At 32.1% G+C, this 11809-nt stretch overlaps 1 protein-coding gene across 3 annotated transcripts; it reads left to right on the forward strand.

Moving 5' to 3' along the window:
- Nucleotides 1-636: 636 nt before the first annotated feature.
- LOC109541654 (phosphoglycolate phosphatase 2) lies at nt 637-10124 on the forward strand. 3 transcript variants are annotated; one of them, XM_019910546.2, is made up of 5 exons: nt 637-1321; nt 1389-1681; nt 1785-2016; nt 2115-2259; nt 2317-2499. In XM_019910546.2, the coding sequence occupies exons 1-5, from the start codon at nt 1234-1236 to the stop codon at nt 2366-2368; spliced, it is 810 nt and encodes a 269-aa protein (XP_019766105.2). In that variant the 5' UTR covers nt 637-1233; the 3' UTR covers nt 2369-2499. The 3 variants fall into 3 exon arrangements, with proteins under 3 accessions (XP_019766105.2, XP_048517226.1, XP_048517225.1); XM_048661269.1 differs by lacking the exon at nt 2317-2499 and adding an exon at nt 9981-10124 and having other exon boundaries at nt 639-1321; XM_048661268.1 differs by lacking the exon at nt 2317-2499 and adding an exon at nt 3583-4178 and having other exon boundaries at nt 654-1321.
- The last annotated feature ends 1685 nt before the right edge of the window (nt 10125-11809 follow it).

Raw genomic sequence — 11809 nt, forward strand, 5'->3', positions numbered from 1 at the left:
GCTATTCTCAAAGTCCAAACTATGCTAATAAGATTAAGAATTTTTGAAGAAAAGTTGTTCACCCTGTTTTTAAACTGTGGAGCTCATTGAGAAATCTTTGTCCGCCGTTTTGAGATGCCTTTACAAATTAATTTTCAATAACTATATGACATTTAAAACAAAGCCGAAAGCGCCAGATTAAGAATGTTTAAATTAATTTTCTCGTTTTAATTGCCTGTCTTCCTTCATTTTATTTCATTAGTTTTTATTTTCAAAACTTTCTTTTTACTCACGAAATGACCTCCTGAAAGCATCTTTGCTTGATAGATTAGCATGAGATTTGTCAGAACTTTGAGATTGTAAGATTTTAGTTTTCTTATTAATGTTTAAATTAAATTAATTATTTTAATTGCAAAGAATATCGGTATCGGAAATATGCTTTCCGAGACAATAACACATTTTTTTTTCATATTAACCTGATTTTTTTAAGCTTCAGTAGGTAATATCAGAGATTGAATAATTAATCTCTGGTAATATCACTTTAACATACGTCTTCTCTTATTTTATTATCATTTGGCGGCGTTATCATGGATCCTTGTGAGAAAGTGCACTTTTGAGCATAAATAAATATCAAGCGATATATGCTACTGTTTAGTAATGCTAAGCATACAGAGTGTTACAACAATGAAATATCATTTTTTAAATCAAGTAAAATTAGCTTGCAAAAAACCCGATTCCTGTATAGAACTAACTGTTGAATTAGATTGGAATTGGATTAAAATACTTTCAATATTTTTACAGTACGATCAAAAGATCTTTCCATGACACTGCTTGATTTTTTCGAGGCTTTAGGCCATGTAAGACCTTGAAAGATAATCTTTACAAACACTACTATATTTATATTTTACCGAATGTACTCCGATTCGTAATACTCGCAGATTGTTTATGCTATCAGTTTGCGAATTGGATTAAAATACTTTCAATATTTTTACAGTACAATCAAAAGATCTTTCCGTGACACTGCTTGATTTTTTCGAGGCTTTAGGCCATGTAAGACCTTGAAAGATAATCTTTACAAACACTACTATATTTATATTTTACTTAATGTACTCCGATTCGTAATACTCGCAGATTGTTTATGCTATCAGTTTGCGAATAAAATCCATAAATAAGATCTAAGAAATTTCGCCATAACGTGGATTTATACTGCAATTTCCAACGTGCATTCAGTTAGTTAGTCAGCAACATTTTGCAATGTCTGCCATAAATGTTGATGAGGTTGATGGTGAAGTAGTGAAGAATTTGATCAACTCTGTTGATACTGTTTTATTTGATATTGATGGTAAGTTTCATCGATTGCCCGGATTATTTTCATTCGGTCCAAATTTGCAAAATATTCAATTTTTTAGGGGTTCTGGTAATTCAAAATCAAATAGTTCCGGGGGCTGCTGAATTTATTGAGAAATTGCGAAATATTGGTAAAAAAATCGCATATGTTACTAACAATACTCTTAAATCGCCTGAAACAATAAAGCAAATACTAGCACCCATAAAAGCTGAGCTCGACGAAATAAATAATCCAATCACTGCCCTTTTGGAATATCTCCAAAGAATCGACTATAAAAAGGATATTTATGTAATAGGGTCCAGGGCATGCAAGAAACTCTTGACCGATGCTGGATTCAATGTGATTGATTATAAGGTTTGTTATGATATACATTATTTTATTAGAGGCCTTAAGTGATATTATTCGTACCGTATCTTAAGATAGTTTGAAAAGTTTGTAAAATTATTTGATTGTTTAGAGTCTGCGGATCAGAGATCTAGAAGAGGATTTAAATGCAATTAGAGAATTATCTCGAAAAGCCATTGAGCGGTGCCAAAATGTGGGAATGGTATTTTTAGACTACGACATCAACTTTTGCCAAGGCGCTATCCAGGTGGCTCAAGTTATTCTATCCAATATTGCTAATGTTCAGTTGGCCAGTGGATGTTTGGATGACTGGGGAAATATAGGCAGCAATATAATTTTGTCAGGTAGATACGACATGAATCAAGCAATCTCTAATAATTTACTGTTAGACTCTTAAGAAGTCTTAAGCTGAATGGCTAGGGCTCACATCCTTTATATGTAGGTCCAAAATATTATGGAGATGCCCTTGAAAGATGGAGCAAGAAGAAAACTATTGGATTTGGAAAACCTGGACAAGGATTGGTCAATCTGATCTGTAATAAGTTAAATATTACTGATGGCCAACGTGTCTTAATGATAGGAGATAGGCAAGTAAATGCTGGGCATTCTTGTTGCAGATGAAGAATATTTTTCATTCGATCCAGGAAATTGATTACTTTCCATAGCAATTTCAATATGCCAATGAAAAAGTACTGAAGTGTTAGTAGTCAAATCGTGAAGTAAAATGTTTCTGGGCCTATCAGTAAAATCAAAGCCCAGATTATTTGGAACATTTCTTTCGAAAATGGAGTGTCGCAAGTTTTCATAATATACACATACAAATTTTATTCTAATATATTCTGAGAAAAATTTGAGGCAAAATTAAGTGAAATATGAATTTTTTCAAAACGAGGAACTCGCGGAGCTTTGGAAGAAAATATTGAAACGCCAGAGTAAATATTGCCTTTCAATTATCAAAAATAAGGGATTATCACTTAAGTCACCTAAACTGTTTCATTAACCAACTCACAATAGAAACATGGATTAATTGACATTCAAGAATGGCGTGCGAGTGTTTTGTTTTTTTTATTTGTTTAATCCTAGACAATGCTCAAAGCAGATTTTACTAAAAGTTTTCGGCTGCATCAGTTAACATTTTTATTCCCTTGCTTCAATTCTAATTTAATTATAATTAATTAGCTTTATCATTTTTATTTAAAAAAGACTACAAATCACCATGTTTAAATAAAGAGCTGACACTACTAAGTGAAAATTATTGATATAAAAACGAAGGATTTTTTTAAATAATCTAACCAACTTTGAAATTCAGATGATGATTTGAGGAAATTTTATGCATTTTAACTTGTAATTGTAAAAGTGTTTATAAATACTAATCATCTTAAGCTTTTAAACGCAAGTTTAGACCTTTCCTATTGTATTAAATGTTTTAATACGAAAAAAGTACAAAACTACAGAATTAGTGAAGGAAAAGAAACAAACAAACAAGTGAAAACGTTAAAATCTTAAAATCTATAGATATAGAAAGTACCGAAAAGTAATTAGTAGTTTTTTTTGTATAAACTGTAGAATATCTCTAAGTAAGATCGAATCAATTAACTCAAGATTCATAGCGCTATAATGATGGGTGTTTCAATAAATCACGTTCTAAGCCAAAGTTCAAATTTTAAACATTCGTTTTACTTTGTCAGTAGTGATATCCAGTTTTTTTTTTATTTGACAATCTGCATTATTTTTCAGTCTCGAAACAGATACACTCATCAAATCACTCTCGTCAATCATCAAGAAATCCAAATAAATAGATTAACTAGTCCCATTTAAAAACTGTTTCCAATTTTGATGATTTGTTTGTTCAATTTACGCTAAACGTTTAACATACAGATTTGCATTTTTGACTATTAGATTTTTTTTAGTTTATACAGTGATATTGCGTTTGGAGTGGCCGGAGGATTTAAAACCTGTCTAATACTATCAAGCGATCTGCCGAAACAGGAATTAGCAACAGCGAAAAGGACAAATAAATTCATACCAGACTATGTAACGGAAAGTGTAGGGAATTTGTATAAAAAATTAAAATAATTTTAATAGCTTAATAATTGTTAAATTATTCCTTAATAGAATAAATCACGGAAGTATCAAAGTTAATCTGATTTGTATTTCTTATTTTATTCATTTAGTCTTATATTGCATATTATTCAATTTATAGCTCAAGCGGCATTCGATGTTTCTCATTACCGATCAATATACCTATTTTAACTTTAGCAAGAAAAACTATCGACCAAACTAAAAAAACCGACTAAAAATGAAACATTTCAAATAGAAATCAATATTTTATATTAATTGTTAATTACCTATATGAAAGTATTTTGATGAAAATATTACTGTACATTTTTTAAAATCAGTAAATAATTTGTTCCTAATACTACCACATCTAGCATCTGTAGCATGATAACATTTACAATACGGATTACATGTATTTCAGCAAAATAAAAGAAAATTGACTCAATGATTGATTGATTGACTATAATTATATCATCATTATCATTAGATCCTTCAGTGTGAATAAATAAGCTCTTATAATATGGGCCAGATTTTGATTGTGTAAAATTCGTTCTAAAGCGAGTGATTTTGTCTAAAAATTCTATTTTGTAAAATTAAAATCGGTTGAGAAACGTGAAAGTCGTAAGAGTTTGCCGGTTGACGATTTTTCAAGGCAAATGTTTTTTTGGAAAAACAGCTTTTTGTATGTAGAATTTTTTTTCTACCGAGTACCCGATTGTTTGGAAGAATATAATTTTTTGCCTACTGGGGCTTTTATTTTTTAATTGTGGTTTTGCTCTAGTGTCGTTCTTTGTATGTACATGATTAATAAAGAATATTTAATTGCAGCTAAATGCCTTAAAAGAGGATCATCTAATTTTGTTTGCTAGAATGGACCGTTAGCTCTAAAGTACCTTTCTCTCACGATCTCAATTTTTGGTAATAATTATAAGAAGTTATTTAATTTATATTCGACAAAATTAATAGATGGTGCAAAACCGAAAAATATTAGAGAAAAGAAAATAAGCGATTGCTTAGCCATTCTACAAACTGGTTAAGAAGTTCCTTCTTTGTAAGGTGGTGTAAGTCTTACAGTCTAGAAGTTTAAAGAGTCATGTTTAATGCCACGTCCAGATCTAACGAGCTGAGCCTGATGTGCGGCAAAATTCTTAGATGTTTCGTCAAAACGCCGATAGAAAATGGATCGCCTGTCCGTGTTTTGGCAAAACATCAAGGGAATTTTCGTTTGCGCGTCTTCTTTCACGAAACAAATTCTATGTTAAGAAAATAAGTATCTAAATGATACAGAGAATACAATACAAACAGTTCAAAGTTGAAACAATAACAAAACAATTATTCGGACGGATCCGAGCCCCTGAAAATACCCACCACGAATCGTTGAGTAAAAACAAATTTGTTCACATTTTTCAATTAGAAAAAACTAATTTTTAATTAGAAGAATCTGAATGGGTGGGCCAGAATCACACGCAAAGTTCCAACGAGCCATCCGCCAATGTAAGTAATGTTAAACTTACCGAAAGCTGCATAAAAACTTCGCTATTTGATTGAAAAGAAAAAAAATAGACAACTGAATAAAACTTCAATTATTTCTCGAAAAATTAAACTCAGTTCAAGTTAATGGTTTATAGATTAATAATTCTTCTTATGTACTTTCTGCAAACTGGCGCCCCATCATCCATTGTCTATCCATTGATACTCAAAAAGCACACATTACACTTGAACACCCAATGAATATACAGACGAAGTTGAAAATAAATGTGGATTACACTCAGGTACTTTAACTAATTTAATTTTATTAATTAACAGGTACTTTCCAGACCGTACTTGCCTAAATGGCACTAATTGGTATTATCCTGTTTATAAACAAAAAACCGCTTCAATTAAATACTCGTTCCCCGATCAATATTTTGCTCAATTTCGATGAAATTAGAAAATGTTTTCGCTTGCTCTGTTATGAAAGGTTGCACAATTGTTAGCCGATCCACCAAAATCAAAGTACAGCATTCACAAACCATGCCATGATTTGTGAGTGCTTCACTTTAATTCACACTATTGAGAGCTAGGGAGCTTGATTTTTACACGAGCTCTCGGATCACACTCACACTTTTGCTCCATTTTTATGAATCTTTGAGTCCATGCAGTTTGATATGCTGTGCAAAAGAGGCCTAAATGCCAGATTCACATTCAACTCAAATCCGGATTTATAAACGTTTCCTCTACTGACACCATTGAAAGCAATGGAATATTGAACTTCATTTTAACACGAGCCCTCGCATCTATATTTTGCCAGATTTTTAAAAACACTTTCAAATTCTGCATTTTATTATTGAATTCGTTAAGGTGATTGATGAGAGGACATTTATTTTTAGTAAAAACAGGAAATTTTTCACAAATAGTGATGTTTTATATAAAAAATGCGCAGTTTAAGTCCTACAATCTATTTCTACATAACTAGAGCTTTTTTGCTCAACTGGTTCTCTAACAATGAGCCAAAAATTAACAGAGTTTTTAACAACCTGCAGTAATTTCACATTATTGCTCTTTGCGTGAGAATTAAAAACATTTGTAGAATAATGTTTTATATGAGCCGTTTTCTTTGAAAGTGGTGTAAGTATATTTTATTTAATATGGAGATGTTTAAGGTTTTGCATTTGAATAATTTAAAATACATGGATACATGTTATTACAATAATTTTGTATTTACTAAATGTAAAATTGATCGTGATCTCAATTGAGACAAACCAAGTTATTTTTATAAAAGGTTGTTGAATTAGTTCATTAAAGGCTTAAAGCTTTATTTCAACATTTACCATTCAACCAACATTATTAGTACTCTTAATATTAATATATGTATTTAAACTTTTTTTCATTTCGGTCAAGTTTATGAAAAAGGTTATGAAAGATTGGAGGGATATATGGCAAAATACAAGAATTTAAAACTTTAAATTATTCAAACGTGATGGGTCTAAAATTACTATATCTTAAATCATTGCCGATTATACATTGAAATTTTCCATTTTAATAATTATATAATATTGGACACTAATTACCAACTTAATAGTTTAAAATGTATTAATACGTCTCGACTCATTGAAGATAAGTGAACAAATTTGACAAATTACTATATTTCTTACAGTGACATTATATTCTATAATAAATAACTATATCGGGTGAATCAGTAAAGCGAGACACTCTCGTAGACCGTACAGAAATAGCGACTGAAAAATAAAACGTTTGTCGTTTTGTCCAAAACCATTGAATTAATTTTCACATAGTATATTATACAAAAAATACTTCGATTTCAATGTAAAACCTGCTTCTGGATTAAAAAGTAGGCTGTTCAAGGGCATTATTTTAACCACGTATTCTACCGAAAATAACCCTAGTTTGCTATTCAAACGTTAGCTCAAAAACGCTTCGTTATGGATTTACAGGGTGCTGAACTTTAAATAAAAAAATGCTAAATGATAAATTTCGCCAAAACGCTTGGACACATTTAAACGAAAATTTCCAGCTATCAAAAGCTCGGAAAGACTCATGTTTTGCAATAAAATTATTTTGTTAAATTTTGCAAGTAGCGTGCGCACCTGCACGCTACCGAAATTAATGCAATTACTTTTTAAACTCCTTATTTTATTGCAATGAAAAAATGTCACTTGCATTTTTTTGCTAATAGATATGTGGTAGGTGGACCAAATTGGCCAGATTTAAAGGGGAACCGTCGTTTGTATTGGAGGTATAGTTTAATGTAATATTCGTTTCATACTCACAAAATTCTCTTAGATCTGCACTGTTCCCACACAAAATCACATTTGTAGTGAGATAATTATAAAGCAACAGCCACATCGAAATGTTAACTTTGTTGAAGTTATTCCTGATATGATAAACTATAAAGTAACATGTATTTATCTTTTTCGAAACATAGTTCGAATAGAATTTCCAAATGATCAAATCATTGAAACGCTATCGATATATAATTGATTGTAGTGAAATTAACATAGGCTCTTTCATCCGTCATTATAAAAATTTCATAAGTAAAATGAGTTTGGTTTATTTCAGAATAGAGTCGTTGCACAAATATTTCTTTTTGGGAGAAACTTCTCTCAATCGTAGCGTGAAGGTCGTTTAGAAGAATGCTTAAAGCAAATTTATAAAGAAAAAAATTTAATATCAAAAAAAGGGAACGAAAGTTAGCAGATTTGCTCGTAAAATGGCGTCACGCGAGAACGTTATTTTACTGGCTGTGACGTAGAGTGGCACAAATCCTACGCTAGTTATATGCCCATAACCAGCAGAATGTGCACTTGCATATTGCATAGGAGCAAGCTAAGCGTCTTTAAGACATTAACATTTAAGGCATAATAAATATAATTTATTATGTCATCTGAGGTTGACGATATCGATACTTTATGGTATTATCTTTCTTGTAATCTGACCATGTAAGAGCTTGTTTGACTGGATCTTCCGGCTTCTGAATTTCAATTTCTAAACAATCGATTATAGCGTAAACTTTACTATAATGTGCACGGAAAAGGTATTGGTTTTTTAGACGTTTTTAACTTTATTAGGTGGTATCCAGACTATTAAACTCTTTAACATCTCGCTAATTAATGGAAGGAATTTTGCAAAAATTCTACTCGTTGTACTTGCGGAAAATTCAAAGTCATCACCTAGTCCAGCAAAATTTTGTTTTATTTTATGAAAGAAAATAATGCACAACGACCCCATCTAAATTTTTTTAAATCTTCCTTGAAAAACCCCGACAATTCGATTTAATTCATCCGGCAATTAATTAATTGAAGCTCAAGATTTCAAGTTCAAAAATAGAGGACACAAAACAGAATTCGAATTCGAATAATAATCGAGATCGTTACCAAGTGCGCTTATTAAAATCTAAAATTTTATGTAAATATCGCAGTCACAAAAACAATATAATATGCTTTTTATTGTTTTATCGAGACTGATAAACCTCCAGACATTTGACATGAAAACCTCAATGATCATCCATTGCACCGAGATTATTTTCAGTTTCTTAAAGAGGTTTCATTAACTGATAACACTAAAAAACACAACTTTTCATGCATTTTTATCTAAACTTAATCGCTTAACTTTTGACTCCAACTTTACTTTAATGCCAAGTAGCAACCTGCAAGAATTCCCGAATCATTATTTTTAAATTGATAAAGCAACCAATTAAACGGTAATCTTATTTTTAAACCAGAGTTTATAATTAGTTGCAATTGTACTATGGCTAGTGCCCTCAATATCCCTTATAAAAACAAATCTTTAAACTCAATGTCAATATGATAATTCCTTATCATACGTATAAATTTGAAGATGTATCAGCGAAACCCAACTGTTTGATTCACGAGAGTAGCCTGACAAATTCATATGTGCTAATCATTTATTAAAACAGGCATAATATTATTTATGTTGGCTCTTTAATAAATTATTAAAACGATTTCCGTTGTTTAACAAAAAGCTAAAATGTCTACTATCAATATTGATGAGACTGATGATAATATTACTAGGGAATTGATTGATTCAGTTGATGCCATTTTATTCGATATTGATGGTGAGTTGATGTATCCAATAGTTTTCACGTGATTTTTTGTCAAACTAAATTCCATATTCTAGGGGTTCTGTTGATGAACCATCAGCCAATTCCCGGATCAATTGAAATCATTGATAAATTACGACACTAGCATTTGTCACTAATAACTCCATTAACTCACCTCAGAAAATTCTAAAACTTTTGGAACCTTTCAATCCCAAACTGGAAGAAATTTACAATCCAACGTCGTCCTTTATCGACCTAGTGAAAAAAAATGGTTTCATAAAGGACATTTTTGCAATCGCGGGTGATGGAGCTATAGAAGTCATGAGAACTGCTGGACTTAATGTTATTGATTATGAGGTAATTTCTTTCAATGTATATAGTGAACGTTTGATCATCAATCATAACCATCTTTATTAGAGTTATCCCTTCAAGCAAAGAAGTAAATTTAACTGTCATATATTATTCCGTGTAGTTGATATAATTTCCAATAAAACCTCAGAGTATGAAAAAAACCAAGGAATTGTGATTAATTCAAATAAAAAAGTAAAAAATCAAACGATTTTCACAAAAGTTAAAATATCTATCCGAAATTTGGAATCGTTAAAAGTGTGTACCCTTTTTTTTATTAAATATAAGACGAATTCGCGTATCAATTTTTCACAGACTCAGCTTTTTATATGTATTTTTTAGGTCCAAAATGCAACATAGATGCTTTAGAGAGATGGAGCAATAGAAAAGCCTCAGTAATAGGAAAGCCTGAAAAAGCACTAGGAAATATTATACAATCCAAGTTGAATATATCCGATGGCCAACGAATTTTGATGATAGGAGATAGGCAAGTCCTGGATAAAATAGTTTGCAATTTCTAAAAACTTTAGATTTTTTCAACAGAAGAGACATTAAACTGTTCGATAAGTCATTTGGTTTTTTCGGCGGAAGCATGTTTGTTACTTATCAAACTTTAACCCTCATTTTATTTCAGTATTGCATCTGATATCGCATTTGCAGTAAACTCAGACTTCAAAAGTTGTTTGGTACTAAGCGGCATTTTTACGAAAAACCAATGGGAGGACTGGAAAGAGTCAGAACATCTAAAACCGAACTATATTGCTGCCAGTTTGAAGGAAATATATGAAAAAATTAAAGATATGTGATTTTTTACACTATAATATTAAAATTTGTACAAGGTACTTTTGAATAATAAAGTATTTCGAATATGTCAATGATTTTCAATTTTGTGGTTTGTGCCGGGCTAACGAACCGGTAAGTGCAATAATTCGAGCCAAGTGCACAATTTTTCATATTTTTCAGGTAAAAGAAAGCTTCACTCTTAAGAAACTCTAAATAAATGTTTTAAATTTATTTTTGCAACATTGCAAAAACTTATTGGCACGGACTAAGAGACAATATGCAAATTAACCATGTTTTTAAATTACACAATCCTGCCCGTATACTACTCCACTAAAATTCAAAAACACTGTGTTCGGAGTGTTCGTACTTGTAATGTTCGTCTAAATGTGTAAAGCTGACCGCTGCGTTTGAAGTTCATTACTGGAAATTTAGGAGAAAATATTATAATCGTGATATAGATGTAAAACAGCAATTCAGGTACATTCATGTAGGAAGGGGGTAGTGGGGTTGTGTTGTAGAGGTAGCACCTTTTATCAAGGACGGTCGCGCTCAGAGAAATAGTCGGTGAGCGGTCGGCGATAACGGGTCCTCACAAAACACCCAATTCTCACTTATGGCTTCACGTGCCACATGGTGCCACACCCCGGGCAACTGCATCGACCTGCAGGCTAAACTAAGTGAGGATAGCCAGATATGGCGAACACCCCGCAGCGTCTGACCCAGGTCAGGAGCGGCTGATATCCACATCTTCTAACCCGTCTAGCCAGCGTGGAAGATTATGGCGAAAAAACCCCCCGTAAACCATGATGGATTTTAAAACAAACGAAATAGTACCCCAGGTGGGTAGATCATCACATGACAAATCCCACACCCGTAACAGGGTCAGCCTCAAGGATTCTGGGAGAGGCAAAAATTCATCCCCTCCAATCTTAATACAGAACAAATTTAAACTTCACCTTGCCACCTATAATATTCGAACAATGAGATCAACCGAACAGCTAGAAGAACTAGAGGTGAAACTATCCCGTATCAAATGGAACATCTTGGGCCTATGCGAAACTAGGCTGCCTGACGAAAAATGCATCACACTGAAATCAGGCCACCTTTTGTATCGAAACAACAGGCAGGAAAATCCACACATTGGCGGAACAGCGATAATGATTCATAAGAGTATAAAGCAGCTCGTTACGAAGATGAAATCCATATCGAGTAGAGTCATTTATATAGTAGTGAAAATATCGGAAAGATATAGTGTCCAAATAATTCAAGTATATTCCCCTACAAGCTCTGCAGCCGATGATGAGATAGAGAACTTCTACGATGACATTTCACAGGCGCTGGCAACAGAAACAGCACATTACAAATTCATTATTGGCGATTTCAATGCC

This window comes from Dendroctonus ponderosae, unplaced genomic scaffold, assembly GCF_020466585.1.
Source record: "Dendroctonus ponderosae isolate FM_Combo_2020 unplaced genomic scaffold, Dpon_F_20191213v2 Dpon_F_20191213_1, whole genome shotgun sequence".
In the NCBI taxonomy this organism is placed as follows: domain Eukaryota; kingdom Metazoa; phylum Arthropoda; class Insecta; order Coleoptera; family Curculionidae; genus Dendroctonus; species Dendroctonus ponderosae.

Bases quoted from the DNA above. Each gene is read 5' to 3' on its own strand.
- LOC109541654 (XM_048661268.1), top strand. From the start codon at position 1,234: ATGTCTGCCATAAATGTTGATGAGGTTGATGGTGAAGTAGTGAAGAAT. The intron at 2,017-2,114 runs GTAGATACGACA...CTTTATATGTAG, and splicing joins CAGCAATATAATTTTGTCAG to GTCCAAAATATTATGGAGAT. The intron at 2,260-3,582 runs GCAAGTAAATGC...GATTTTTTTTAG, and splicing joins GTCTTAATGATAGGAGATAG to TTTATACAGTGATATTGCGT.